The sequence below is a fragment of the Prionailurus viverrinus genome, chromosome A3, assembly GCF_022837055.1.
Source record: "Prionailurus viverrinus isolate Anna chromosome A3, UM_Priviv_1.0, whole genome shotgun sequence".
NCBI lineage: Eukaryota > Metazoa > Chordata > Mammalia > Carnivora > Felidae > Prionailurus > Prionailurus viverrinus.
In genome coordinates this window covers 86,635,515-86,651,068 of record NC_062563.1, presented here as the reverse complement: position 1 = coordinate 86,651,068, position 15,554 = coordinate 86,635,515, and the positions used below count along the sequence as shown (strand labels likewise).

Sequence of the window (15,554 nt, the reverse complement as noted above, 5' to 3'; positions counted from 1 at the left end):
ACTCATCTCTTTTAATTAAATAATTAACTTTTATTGCCTCTTGATAAGCCTATTCAATCTTCATTTTCAAGTTTTTCTTAAATCAGGAAAGTTCTATTCAATCTTTGAGTGTTTATTCTAGACTTTTCTTTAGCAACTGAAATTATCCGGTATGTTGGATAATTGGATATGTATTTTCATCACTCAATATTTCTTACCTTCTCTCTTATCACTTTATCTAACCCATTTTCCTATTCAAATTTGGAGAATTTCTCAAACAAGGCTTCATCAATTCATTTCATTTTCTCCATTGTTGGTTTGGCTCTTTACTGCTTCTAAGGTGAGTTAACATTTTTCCCTATTATTTCATATTTTGTTAACGGTTCCTTGTCTCCTTGTTTCATATTTTATCTATTTCACAGATTTCTTATTTTATTTAACATCATTTAATTTACAAAACATATGGTGCCCAAACTGTCCTCTTTTGCTTTGAAAATTCTTTGTGTATAAACATGTTCTTCTTTCACCTTGGGAATTTTGTCTAATCCCCTTTTAAAGTTGCTGAAATTTTATAGGCCTTATTGTTATCCTTGAATGTGGGAAGGTGTTGCTGGATCTGGTATTTGCTTCCGACATAGTTTCTTGTGGTGTTTTGTTTTTGTTTTTGTTTTGCCTCATTTCGCACTCATAAACTTCTCTAAGAACTTAATCCGGAAGAAGGGAGTTGCTTTTGATGGCTAAAATAAGCTTAGGTTATTGTTCCATCACTTAGAGAAGAATAGGGAATGGAATAGACTCTTACCATTTGCCACAGATGAATTTCATCCTCACAAGGTTTGCATGTTTTTATTTGGACATGGTTACATCCATTCCAGCTTGTCATTGGTAGGGGTTTTTGGCCTGGTATTCACTTCAGGTTCATATTTTGTTGTACCAGACATCTTTCCTGGCCCTTACTGTATCCACAGAATCAAAGACAGAACTCTGCCATTTCCCTGGAGGTCCAGGATCTATGAAGGTCCAGGATCTATGGGGAGGACTCAGTGAAGCTGGACAGAACCAGGGTCATGAAGATGACTGGGGCTCATGGGATCTCTCTTTTGTGGCTTAATTGCCCCTTCCTTATCCAGTGTAGCGGCTTCTGTACAATGCAGAAGGGCTCCAGGGAGATGGTTCTCATCACTCTTTACTTCCCACTCTTTACTTCAAACTCACTTCTAGATTTGGGATTGTTTTTGTAGCTTCTCTCAAATCTTACTCTCCGTGTTTTCTACAACTTGGCAACAGAGTTGAAAGTAGAGCCTGGCTAACATCCTTCAAACTCAGTCCATCTGTTTTGTTTCTAGTGGAATTTCTTACAAGTGTGCTGCATGTCAATGTCACTATCTTTAGTCTTTGGACCTGATGCAGGCTGCCCCCACATGCCTCCTTAAGACTTTCTCTTTTAGGGGATTGGGGCAGTTGTAGATGATAGTGGGGGAGGTGGTGAAGGAGAAGTTGTGTATGTTCCTCTTTCTTTTCAGAAATCCTAAACAAACTTTCTTATCTCCTACTAAGACCATCAGCTCATTAAATTTTAGTTCCAGCATTTATGATACCCTGAAAGTGCACTTCCAAAAGTCGCCAATGCTTTATTTCTGCTAAAATATATGGCCTTTCTCAGTTCTCATCTTGCTGGACGTATTTATAATATGCATAAATACAACACACTCTATTGTTTCAACAAATGGATTTTTGAATGCTACTAGGTCCTTTCGAACCTATAAAGATTAATAATTCCAACCCTTGATATTTATTAAGTACTTACTAAGCAGCAGGTATTGTGGTGAGCACGTTACCCACATTACCACTTAGTAATAGTAGCTAACATTTCATGAGAACTTTCTACATGCTCATAGGGTTCTGTTCTAGGCACAACCACCCCATGTGATAATATTATCTCCCTTTTTACAAATGAGGAAACGGAGTTCACAAAGAGGTTAAGTAGCTTGCTCAAGGACACACAACTAGTTAAATGGTAGAGTTGGAATCTGAACTCAGGTGGTCTGGCTCTAGAGTCCACACTCTTAGTCTAAACATTGTTCAGTCTCCTTTCTGGTGTTTAAACCTGGGCTTTTAACACCTATGCAACACTGCCTTCCCATGGAGGGGTCAGGAAATGCACAATTACAATTTATAATGCTAGTTATTAATACTGAGAAGTACTAGAAAATCTCCACAAATTCTTATGGGAATGTGGGAGTGGGTATACCAGGAAAGGCTTAAAATTGGGGCACTTGGGGAAAACCAGGAGTGCTGTATTGGTTGACCATTTTAATGGAGTAATGCATACAAGGAGCTTCACCACTTTGGCCTTTAATCATCTCCCCTTTTGTTTCTTTGATATTGTCTTTTATGACAATTAACAATCAGGATGGCCATATACGTTAAAATCCAAACAGACATTTTCAAAAGTAAAATAAGAAACCATTAATAATTGTGCTGGGACAAGAAGCATAAGCCAGTAATGTCCTGGGCCGTGATTTATTGATTAGTGGTTAGATTATGGCTGTCCAATGGCATCTTGAATTTCCTTTTATTATTTTGACTGGTGTATAGGTACAGTTAGGATACTTCACTTTTTAAATTTTCTATGTCATTTCCATAAATTTGGTATTTGCATTACCTTGTATGTGAGAAATGATGTCAGAATGACTATGATTCTGATCATAATCCTTTGCCACCAAGATCTTGGGAAAGCTCTGTTCCAGGTGGTTCCTACAGGTATTTATTAACTGGAGCTGTACATGGTTGAGCATCAGGATTTGAGGCAAAGAAGATAAGGCCACTGAATGAGACCCCAGAGGACGAACACTAAGGGTTATTCCTTTCCATCTCTTGATAATCAACCATCCTGCTGCTTATCATGCAATGTGAGTTGTTATGGAGTTGAGACATTCTGAATAAGGAAGGGATTTTGAATGAAGATGTGATGTAGAGAGGTGATTGTTCTTTTTTTTTTTTTTTTTGTACTACAGGGAGCCCACAACTAGTGATAGGAGGAGGCCAAGTACTAATGATCATCTCATAAGGGTGAGAGGGCATCACCTATGTAAAGATGGGAGTGGTGATAAAGGGCATTAGCTAAAGGCAAGAAAGTGCATGAGTTAGTTCGGGGAACCATATGGTACAGTTTTGTTGGAAATTACAAGGGTGTAGGTTGTGGTAAGAGATGAAACTAGGGAAATAGTGGCCTGAGCAATAAGGCTCTTGAATGCCTTGCTAAAGAGTTCACATTTTGCTCTAAAAGAGTTCTGGGTAAGTGTTTAAAGGTCAAAGGATGGGTCAGATGATGTCAAGATTAGATGTGTGTTCTAAAAAGATTAATTTGGTGCCACTGTCAAGAATACATGGGGTGGGGGAAGGGCGAAGAAAGTAGGTAAGGAGACCAATTTAGAGACTATTTCAGTGAACTGGTTGAGAAAAGGGAAAGGCCTGAGCTAAGGCACCGAGGAGGTAGAGAATGGGTCATGTGGGATGATCACAGGACAGATGTCAGGGCAGGTGTTGTCCAGCCTTGCAGTATGAGAAAGATACTCCCAGATCTTTGGTGTAAGTGGCTGGGGTTTGTGGTGATGTCATTCACCAAGACTAGAAATAGAGGAAAAGATGACATAAAGGGGTAAACAGTGGATTATTCTTCCACTGGAATTCTCTCTCCCCTTGCCTCGGTGGTAGAATTCTTCTCTGGTTCTCTTCTGACTGTTCTGGAAACTTCTTCTCAGTTAGTGGAGTTTCTTCTTTGGCACAGATATTCCTGTTGGCAATTCCTCTAAGGTTGGACCCTGGCCATCTCTGTCAATAAACTCCACCTCTTCTTGACATTTTAAAAATCCTGAGATTATCTTGGTATCATCTCGGTATTATTTATTATTCATATCCACATTTTCGACTACTACCCTTGGGCTAACAACACTCAAATCTTTATTCTCAGTCTCAGGGTATAAATCCAACTGCCTGCTCAGCATCTCCACCCAAATGCCCTACGTGTTCAGACTCAACACATCCACACCAAGCCTTCTTTCCTTCTGAAACCTCCTCCTTACTCTCTCAAGACTCTTTCCTCTTCCACATCCCATGTTCATCAGGTCCTGTTGCTCCTCACTACAAAAGAGCTCTCAATTTCATCTATTCTCTTCCTCATTCCTACTATAAGAATAGGTGGGATATAGATAGAAGCTTGCCACTTTTGTCTCTAGAAAACTTTAATCCCATAACCTATTGCTGACATTAAAAAATCCACTCTTCCTAGATTCTTTCCTGTCACTCTCCCCGTCATGTTTACACCACAAGGGAGGTGGGTCACTTTGCTATCCTGTATGTTACCCTTTTGCGAGCAATGTCTTCTTCTTTACTTGGTTACCTGGCAAGATCCCGCTCAATGTTCAAGTTCCAGCTCCAAAGTTACCTCCTCTATGAAGCCTCCTAGGCCTCTCACATCTCACCCAAAATTATTTTACCAACTCTGTTTCCCTAGCCCTTTGTCTCTTCTACTAAAATGTGAAATCCTTGAGAACCAGAGACCTCCAGAAGTTTAGCACGGTTTGAAAATCGGTGTATTAAAAGTAGGTGCATTTAATTGGTGCATTAAATTGGTGTATCCCTTCTTCTAGCCAGGTAGTCCTGCTTGGAATCTAGGGAGGTGTCTTTTGTTAGAGACCCACATCCTCTTTCTCCAGGGGTAATTACCACCAGCAGCAGCATCACCATCACCATTACCATCTGTCATTTGGGTACTCACATACCAAATGCTTCATTACAGGTTTTAATCTAATGTTATTCTATAACACTTCTGTGAGGCAGAAATTTAAGGCCTATTTTATTGGTAAGAAGACTGAGGTTCAGAGAGGCTAAGTAATTTTCAACAAGGTCACAAAGCTTGGTGAAAAGGCTGAGCTGGTGTTTAAAGCCAGAGATGTCTGATTCCGAAGTTGGCTTTCTTAACGCTTATGCCTGAGCCTTGGTTCATTCTCCTGAGGCACTGGAGCCACATTTCATGTGTGACATCTCAATAGAAAGGGAACAAAGGACTGTACTGGCAAATACATGGCTTAGATATATATGCACACATGATAGGGCCTGGTAACACTAAAGGGCAGTGCATAGTCTGTCTGATCTCTGCTCTTCCTTCTCCTCATCAGGTTGGACTTTTCTACCACTGCCTAAAATAAGAACTCTGCTTGGTCTCCAGTTCTGAGGTGCCTGCTGCCTCAGCGACATCTCACCATAGAGGAGAAAGGACATCATTATGGGGCAGCTTTCCTTGTCTTCCTGTTCACTCTTACCACTTATTGTGGGAGGGAGAGACCCACATCAGAATCACCTGGGAATTTTTTCCAAAATATACATGCTCACCTTGGCCTTCTCAGGTTCTGATCTGGCCCTTGGTTAAGAACTACTGGTTGAGGGGCCCCTGGGTGGCTCAGTCGGTTAAGCGTCTGACTTTGGCTTAGGTCATGATCTCACAGTTTGTGAGTTCGAGCCCCGTGTCAGGTTCTGTGCTGACACCTTGCTCAGAGTCTGGAGCCCGCTTCAGACTGTCTCCCTTTCTCTCTGCCCCTCCCCGCTCACACTCTGTCTCTCTCAAAAATAAATAAACATTAAAAAAAAAAAGAACTACTGGTTGAACACATTCATTTCCAAGGTCTACAATTTCCACTTGTCCTTATCAATGAAACCTTCCCATTTCTTCCAGACAAAATGCTCGTCCTGCTCAGCTGCAGTCCAGGGATGTTAGGAATCAACATCATTGCCATGCCTTGCTCTACCTGACCATCTTTCAGTCAGGGGTTCTCGACCTGGGCAGTACTATCTCATAAGAAGGCATTCAGAAATAAATGTAAGAGCATTTATTTATTGGTTATCACAATGATCAAGATGGCTACTGGCATTTACAAAGCAAGGATCAGTAATGTTAAGCATCCTACAGATCCCCACATTAAAAAAATGTCCTACTAACATTGTCAACAGCACCCCCACTGAGAAACACATTTGGTGTTTGATTTAAGCTTTGAATAAGTTTCTTCAATACATGGGCATCCTCTGGGCTCAGCTGCTGCAGTGTCCGGGGGCTGCTCCCCCTTGCCAGCCTCCCAAGTTCCTTCATATCCTATAAACTATGGAAAAAGAGTTTCTTAGTTTTCAGATGTCCATGTAATACAAGGGTGGCAGGAAAGCTTGTCTAATCTCCATTTCTGCTTTCCATTTAATCTAATTTAACTCCTTACCCACTAAGATGTGGGAAGAATGGGGAAGGGGGGAAAAGGGCAGGAGCCATCACTGCCTCATAGGCAGATTGAACTATCATGTCTGACAGGAACCCCAGGTTGATGAATAAATACAAGATCTAGCTCAAAACCAACCCTTTCCCATCTGTCTTATGTATCTCTGCCCTCGGTGACTACTCCTTTCTTGCTTACTCAGGCCAAACCCGTGTATAATTATAGGTTTGCAGTAGAGGCTTTTAATGCCCACCCATATCTGGCTTTCCTCTCCTTTTAGACATGGGAAGATGACCTTTTTCACCCTCTTTCCATAGGCTGAGGCCAAGTAGCTAGTTCTGACCAATGTGTGTGAGTGGAAGGATGTGTATCGGTTTCTGCTGGAGCATTTCATTGCCAGTGAGAGACCCTCCAGCATTTTCTTCTCTTGTAGCTGTCATGGTGGAAGCTGGTGTTAAGATGACGTCTCCACCAGCTTGGCTCCCAGAACAACTACCCTGAGCAGACAGCCCTTGCTGACTCCCATCCAACATGTGGAGTAGGCAGAGATTATGAACAAAAGTTTATACCTTTGTTGCTTTCAGTCACTGAGATTTTGGGAATTGTTTGTTATTACAGCATAACTTAACCTATCCTGATTGATTCAACGTTCATTTGCATGTTTAGATTTTTTTCAGCTTTGTGCGTAGATCGTGAGTCAGAGTGGCTTGGGTTTGAGGCTGAGTTTCACCACTTAGAGTGACCTTGGCTAACCTTTCTAAACCTCAATTTTCTCATGTGTCAAATGGTGATCATGACTGTACTAACCTTACGTGGTTGTAAAAACTAAATGGGGTAATACAAGAAAAGCACTTACCACAGTGCCTGGCAGGTAGCAAGGGCTCAGTAAATGTTACTTACTATTTTTTTAATTGTTGATCTAAAATTGACTTTACTTGCCCCCTGCCCCAAATCCTCAGGAGACTTTAGCTTTGGCTGCCTAGAATCCTTCTAATATCCTTCTGCCTAAAAAGCAAATAGTCTGGAACTGCTTCCTGCTTCTTTTCCATTCCTTACAGCTCCCAGAACGGGACATGCTTGCAATAGACACTGTGTTACCTATATCTTTAATTGAGTACACACTTGTGATTGGAACTGAGAAAGTATTTATGCCAAATAAATGAAAGAATCAGCCAAAATGAAGAAACCTGATTACTTTTTTCAGTATGAAACTGGCATGTCTGGGAAACATGTCAGGAGATGTCCAAATACTTATTTTGTCTTTTGTTGCTGAGTGATCGCTGGGAAAGGCAAAATCCAGTCTCTTGGCCACAAATCAAAAATAGACATACATTCCAAATTAGCAGAGAGAAAATCCCGTTTGCATTTATGTGACAGCCAAACCTTGCTAAGGGATGCCAGAGTTTGTTTCTGGACCTCTGGGAGTCCTTTAGCACTTGAAGATAATTACAGGTTATCTTAGGACAGGCGCCTTCCTCCAACACTCTTGGATTCTATTCTCAACTTGACACTGGGTTTTACCAGGTCTCCATAGCTAAGGAAACTAGAAGCAATTACTTGGCTAATCCAGACAGAAATACAAAACAAAACACCTATGCCTTGTTTATTTTTATTTTTGACCCATATGCCAATCTCCAATTTGTAGGCAGTTCTGCCAACTATTAACAAGTCTAATACGTCCTTTTCAAACCTGGAGCCTAACTGGAGAAACATTTATTTTTTTTTTAATTTTTTTTTAACATTTATTTATTTTTGAGACAGAGACAGAGCATGAACGGGGTAGAGTCAGAGAGAGGGAGACACAGAATCTGAAACAGGCTCCAGGCTCTGAGCTGTCAGCACAGAGCCCGATGCGGGGCTCGAACTCACAGACCGAGAGATCATGACCTGAGCTGAAGTCGGCCGCTTAACCGACTGAACCACCCAGGCGCCCCTAACTGGAGAAACATTTAAAACCAACCATAAAATCCATTTCAATATAAAAAGGAAAGAAAGAAAGAAAGAAGAAAGAAAGAAAGAAAGAAAGAAAGAAAGAGTTGGGAAGGAAGGGAGGGAGGGAGGAGGAAGGAGGGGAAAAAAGGAGAGAAAAGAAGGGAAGAAAGAGAAGAGAAAGGGAGAGATTGATTCCTGGCCCCTGAGGAAATTTTTTTTTTCTTTAAATGAGGCTTCTCATAACTATTATTGTAGCATTTTCAAGATATCTTATAATGGACTTTTTGTTTTCCTTATTCAGAGCTAATTTTGCATTTTTATTACTCAAAGCCCTCTTTCAAGGTATTCCTGAAAACAAGCTATATCTGAAAACATTCAACACGTCTACAAGAGTTGAATTTCCTTTTTCCATCAGATTCAATCTGAACAAATTAACAATTTGTTGGACCGTTAACTGCATCCTAATCAGATATCCTGAATGCACCTTAGAGTCCTAGCCATCAGCTCTCATCTCTGTGGGCTGCAGGGGGCTGGAGTCCTTGAAACTTTCAATCAACTATAGCTGATTTAGCAAAGCAGTAGTTCCTCAATTAAGTAATGTTGGTTGCCTTATGTACCATCATTTACTGAAACTCTGATGCAGGGATTTTTCATTCCTGGAACCCACCCAGTTCCTCTAGTTGGACTGCCATGTGCTTCTCATTATAACCCAAGTACACAGGGCAGCGATGAGTGGAGAAAGTGGGGCTCGGAGTCAGGATCAGACATCAGCCCAGCTCTGTCATGAGCTAATCCTAGGTCCTCGGGCAGGTCACTTAATCCAGTGGGTTGAACAAAGGTTTAACGGTTTGCTCATCAGTAAACTAAGGACACTAGTGCTTGCCTTAGCTACCAAGAAAAGTTGTCTTTGGGGCACTTGTGAGAATGTGCAAGTATCAGGAGACTTCAGTTCTGACTCTAAAGATTTCTTTTGTAAGTTGGTAGTTGGCAACCCAGAAGTATTTTCTCAGGAAAACAATACCATACCCGGTGGTGAAGTTCCCAGTCTAATGCTACAAGAATCTATTTAACGGCCATGTCCCTGGAGTATAACACATGGTAATGGTCCTACAGATCATCACCACTATGGGATCATCCAATTGTGGTGCTGAGGGTAGAACTCTGGGTGAGTGGCAATGGGGTCTCCTTGTATGGGGAGAAGAGAAAGAGAAAATTCCTTCCTACCAAACAGGAAGGAAATAGCAGAGGGCTCTAGTGGTAAAAGAAGACATACTGAGCCTGTGGAGAGCCTTTACAAATGTAAGGATATATTATTGGCTGTGGTTTTGGAAAGTCCTATCAATAAAGTTATTTGGTGCTTACTGTCCCCTCCAGCCCCCTGTCTCCTCCACGCCTCCTTCTATCGACATCATCCTATATTTGAAGTCCTTTTTTTTTATTTTAAAAAATGTGGTGTTTTTTGTTTTTTGGTTTTTTTGAGAGACAGCGCGCACGTGAGCATGTGTGGAGGGAGGGGCAGAGAGAGAGACATAGAATCAGAAGCAGGCTCCAGGCTCTGAGCTGATAGCACAGAGCCCGACATGGGGGTCAAACTCATGAACTGTGAGATCGTGACCTGAGCTGGTCAGATGTTTAACAGATTGAGCCACCCAGTTGCCCCTATTTGAAGTCTTTAGGGCACTCATGAATATAGCCAGCACTTCCCCAAGACTCATGATGGAAAATCCACTTTTTCCATTTAAGTAACTAACCATTCCCTATAAAACTGACCAATGTATGATACATAAATGTATAGTATCATAGCAGGGGAGCCCTGGGAGAGAGGAAAGGTACATTTATGTCCATGGACCACTCAACAGGATGCATGAATCTTAGAGGACCCCTGGAAAAGTGAAAGGAAGCTAGCTTCTCCTTGTTTTTCTCTGCATAAAGCCTTCCAAATCTGACTCCTCAAATCCCTGATTGAATTCCCAGCAATCTACTTTTCCTGACTGTAACCAGAAAAGCATGTTTAAATGAAGATGAAATTCCATCAGTATAAAGCCTTGTGAAGCCCAGTCCACCAGCCCCATCGCCAAAGCCGCTAATAATGCCCTATTGTGTTACTGTGGTAGTCTAGGTTATCATTATGAAGTCTTGCTCCTGGTTGGGAAAACACGACGTTCCATTAAATGTATAATCTGGGTTCTCTCCAGGCCAGAGATGCATCCTGCTTAAAGGTGGAATGGGTTGAGTTTTAATGTCATGGAAAAAAAGAGGACCATTCACCAGGGAAAAGGGAGTTGAGGGGTGGGGAGAAGAAAGGTGAATTCAGTGCCCTGGGATTCCTTAGTTTCAGCCTGTAGACAGTGTGTAGCCCAAGGAAAAAGTGAGTCAGCATTCTTTTCCCTTCCGCTCTGCTGTGGTTGGGTGCTGGACAGCACTGTTCTTTCTAGGACAGAGGACCAGAGACCACCAGGGGCCTCTTGCAATCACTGCCTTTGGGCTCATCCCCCACCTATGTTCAACAATCGTATAAATCGGCCTGGGTCAAGAGCACAAGCTGAAGTGTGCACACCATCAAGTGCTAGCAATTTTTTCATTCAGCACAAAAATACCCTCTCTTTTCAAGCCACTGGACAACTAAAAAAAGTCAGAGGAGTCCACCTCAATATAAAGGTAGGTGCCTCCAAAGGGGCCCCCATTATTTCTTTCATAGAGCATTTTTTGGGTCCCCAATGCACTGCAGAGCATCCCATGATGCATTTAGAAATTTTCTCCAGGTTTAAATACAAAAGAAGCAGCAGCCTCTATAATTATCATATGCTTGGGGCTCAGCACGCTGGTTAGAGACCTCCTCACACTTGAAATAATTTTTTTAAGTCAAAGTAACTTATTTTTGTTGAATATAGAAGTAACATATGCCCATTGTAGAAAATTTTGAGAGTTCAGAAAAACACAAGAAGAGAATTTAAAAATCTTATCCTCCAGACAGGAATACTATTACATATTAGGTAAATCAAGAAATACACATGTGTGTGTTTACCTTTTTTTTTTTTTTTTACAAAGATAGAATCTTAATGTACATAATATTGGTACATTAATACACCTAAGAGTACATAATAATATAATATTCACCTAAGAGTACATCATGAGCATTAGATACTTCTCCTAAAATATCTTACAAGCATGCACAGTCTGCATATTCAATGCTTTGCTAATATCATGCCTAACTTAAGAAATCCACTGTTGTTAGATATTTAGGTAATTTTCAGCTTTATTATTATAAACAGCACTGCCATGAACATACATCTAGTCACTTGCTGGAGAGTATATTTGACTTTTCCTTTAGGACATAGAATTGTTAGATGGAAAAGTAGAACCCCATTTTTTAAAAAAGTATTTGATACATGTTGCCAAATTACCTCTTTGCCTGCACCATCCAATACAGTGGCCACACGCTATTTAAACTTAAATTGATTAAAAATAAATAAAATAAGAAGTTCACTTCCTTGTTCACACTAGCCACATTTCAAGGGCTCAATAGCTACATATGGCTAGTAGACACCATACTGGCCAGAGCAGGTATAGAACACTTCCATCGTCACAGAGAGTTCTATTGGACATCACCAGTCTAGAAAGACCATGCAAATTTGTATTTTCCTTAGTAAGATATGACAGTGCTTTCCTCCCACAAGTTGGCCGATATTGAATATTGTAATTTAAAAAAAAATCTCCACTAACTTAATAAAAATTACATCTTGTTTGCTTTTTTCACTTGATTACTAGTGACGTTGAAATTTTTTGTTTATTTACTGATTTTCATATGTTTTTTGGTGAATTATTTATGTACTAAGCCTATTTTCTCCTGGAATCATCTTTTTAAAATTGCTTTTTATATATTAAGGTCAATCTTTAAGCAATAATTTATGCTGTCAAAGTTTTTGTAGCTTCTTATCTTTTATTTCTGACATATTTTCGCTTATAGAAATGGAAAATTTGAACATATTTAAATATTTTCATCGTTTTCTTTGTTGTTTCTGTCCTCCTGTTTTAAAAGCTCTAAACCTAAGGTTACAGTAATATTTGTTTAAATTTTCTTCCGGTTGTTTCATCCTTTCATTGCAAACATTTAAATTTTCAGTCCTTCTGGAATTTACTTTGGTTTGTGGTGTAAAACAAAAATGTCACCTTCCCCCCCCCCGCCATGTTACCAACCATTTGTCCAAGAATCATTTTTTAAAGTAACAAATTAATTCCCCACTGACTTGAACTTCCACTAAATGCTCACGTGTTCTTGGATTTCCTTCTAGATTTTCTATTCTGTCTACCTATTCTTTGGCCTTTACCATCCTGTTTGTAATCATTTGCCTTGTAATACATTTTAATATTTGGAGGTATAAGTACTTCTTCATTATCTTTCTCTGAAAATGTTTTACCTCTTTTTCACCAGTTTTTTTGTTCTCTAAGATAAACTCGGAGTCATTTTATTAAATTCCTCTCACCACCAAAATAAATTCCTACAGAACTTTGATTTAAATGTTTAATTCACTTCAAATTAATTTGGGGGAGAACTGATTATCTCTCCCGTGTGGAGTCAATCCATTCAGGGGCATGGTGGTTCTGTCCATTTTTTCAAGTCTTCCTGTTTGTCCTTCTGAACTGCCTTTTTGGGGTGGGGGGGGTGGGGAAGCACCATGATGGGCACCTCTGACTGCTTTCAGACAGTCTCTGAATTTGTGAGCTTCTGCCCCCAGCCACTAGAAGTAACAAAAGAAATTCCATTTCTTAGTAGTAGAGTATATTCTCAGTATCCACCTTCTCATAAATCTCTAAGAAAGAGATTTCATTTTTCATCCAAAGAATCTGGAGTTCAAAACAGCCCTTACGGAAAAATCAAACTCCAGGGGCAACTGCAAAGCACATTTGGTGTCTAGCTGGCCAGCTTATTTTGCGGGACTCTTTTTCCAACTCCCAAATACTTTCCAGTCTGTGAAATTCATCTCCCCACCACTGTTAACAGCAAGCGTCTCTCCTGGCACCGGGGAGCTCACATAGTTTTAATGAGCATGGATCTTCTCTGAGGGGCTTTTTATTGTTGAAGCTGGATTTTAGTAGATAGCATAAAGCTTCCTGGAATGACTGTGGGCTTGGCAAATCTAAGGGGATTTGGGAAATGTTTAATTGGTGAGAGTTCAGCTCTCCCTTGAGCAGACCTGAAGTCTAACTCTTATCCTTTTTGTTAAGGAAACCAGGGCTCCTGCACCTCCCAGGTAGCCCACCAGTGGAATTACCAAGAACTTGACTCAATCTGTATCCGAGGTCCCAGGCCAAGGCAGGGCAGGTGGGAATTTACCCACAGGGGACTTTTGGCAATGTCTGGCAACAATTTTGGTTGTTACCAATGCGGGACGGGGGAAAGGGGGCAGAAGAGAGGGAGCATGGAGCGGGGAAGTATGGGGTTACTGGGAGAGGCCAAGGGTGCCCAACAAAGAATTCCCCAGCCTAAAACCCAATAGTGTCTAAGTTGAGAAATCCGCCTTATATTTTCACTAATTGCCCAGTCAGCGTGCACTGTATTATTAGGAACAAAGGCAATGCATTATGCAGGACAGAATGTGGGGTTTTTTTTTGTTGTCGTTTGTTTGTTTTCAAAGACAGGACTGACTTTCAAAAGCCCACTCCAGCCTTGCCTGGAAGTTCTGCCTCTCCAAAGCACGCCCTTCTCACCAGGTTTCTAAAGCAAAGGGAAAGGATTCACAGAAACGTATTAGGTCAACACATCCTCACACTCCTTTGCAGGCTCCTCATTCACAGAAAGCTAGGCGGAAAGTAGGTTTTCCCCTCGAACCAGCAGCGACGCCCCTGCGGGCTCCAGCTGCAGCGAAGAAGGATGGGGAGGCGCGCTCCCCGACAGAGGCGCAGCGCGGGGCCTCGGCCACCCCCGCGGTCCCTCTGGGTCCCTGGAGACGCGTGCCTGTCTCAAAGCCTCGCTGCCAACAAGCCCAGCCCGGCAGCGAGCATCATCAGCCGAGCCCAGGGTGCAACAACTCATGGCACTTACTTGTCCAAAATGAAGTACAGGTCAAATCCCCCGTAGCAGGCTGGACCCCCTTCCTCCCTGCGTCCCCCTTGCCCGGCGCAGATGAGCACAAAAGTGGCCAAGGAGAGACACTTGAAGCCAATGCCGAGGGCTTTCTGCTCCACGGTGGCCATGACCTGCAGCCCAGGGAGAGGGTAGGGACCTCTGCTTCCCACGCGCCTCGAATTCGTCTGGACCCTCAGGGACGCGCCATCCGAGGGGCCCTGCTCGCGGGCCCTTTATTCCCCCTCGCGCTCCTGGAACTCCCCGGAAGCAATTGTCTGGAGGAGTTCAAGGCTTTCCTTCTGGTTTCCGCTTCGATTCTGTTTCTAGGTTTCAGTTTTCAAAAATCCCAATACTGTACTCCGCTTTTTTAAAGGGGCTGCTCCAGACTCTGGCGGCGGACCGCTCGGGAGGCTGAGCTGACGTTTTGCAATGGAAGCAGCTTCGTCCTGACGCTTCTTTGTCCCAGCTTTTAAATATTATGGGGTGGGTTTTCAGATTGTTCTTGGTTGGGAGACTGCCTTGCCTTTTCTCCCTCCTCTTGCCCCCCTCTCTCCTCCCTTTCTCCCTTTTTGGGGGGCGGAAAGAAAGTTCAAAGGGTGCCACCTTGTGGCCGAAGATGGCGAAAGCGCCCTTTGGCTTTCGCGTGAGTGTGGTTGTGCGTGTTTTCTCATTCTTTCCTTCTTCTCATGCACCTTCCCTTTCATTCTCCGTTATTTCTTCCCCACTCCTACTTCTTGCTCACTCTCTAGCCTTTTTATCCCTGTCCTCTGCTTTCCTACGCTGCGTCTGTTGATAAGGTCACTGTAAACATTTGATGAGAAATTACTTCCTCCAAGCACCTTGGCTCCGACCCTGGGGCTGGGACCTTTGCAAAGGAGCCATTGTGCAAATGAAGTAGACATGAACGGTGCCTTTGTGATCTGATTCATTCCAGTGACCTTACTGCACTATTAGTGCAGATCATAAAAGAGACTGTTGGGGTCCAGTGACGTGGCTGGGAATAGCATAAACAGTCCCAAAGAAAAGGCTGCTCCCAGCGTGGAACAGCCGGGCATTCTAGATTGTCTCCATCTCCAGATTTTAGAGACTCTGTGAGAAGTTCTTCTTTTCAGCCTGTGAACTTTGACTTTTTCACCCTATTAGGGCAGAGAGAGTAAACAGCTCGCAAGAGTATAGACCTTCCGAATAGTTTGGGACTGGCAGGGAAGAGCCGATCAAGGCAGGAACTCAGTTTTAGCTTCATAGATGCCCCCTGGAGAGTCCTCAGTGCACACTTAACACTCCATTTTCCAGCATGATTTCTCCCCTCCATTTGT

At 42.1% G+C, this 15,554-nt stretch overlaps 1 protein-coding gene across 4 annotated transcripts in view; it reads right to left on the bottom strand.

The window, feature by feature from the left end:
* Nucleotides 1-14,752, bottom strand: part of ANTXR1 (ANTXR cell adhesion molecule 1) — a 221,566-nt gene extending 206,814 nt beyond the window's left edge. For 2 of the 4 annotated variants that reach the window (XM_047851231.1, XM_047851234.1), the window contains exon 1: nt 14,215-14,749. In XM_047851231.1, coding sequence (XP_047707187.1) covers nt 14,215-14,366 — 152 coding nt within the window. In that variant the 5' untranslated portion in view covers nt 14,367-14,749. Of the gene's footprint in view, nt 1-14,214 lie in introns of all 4 variants that reach the window. The other 2 variants (XM_047851232.1, XM_047851233.1) reach the window with 2 other exon arrangements.
* Between the last annotated feature and the right edge of the window lie 802 nt (nt 14,753-15,554).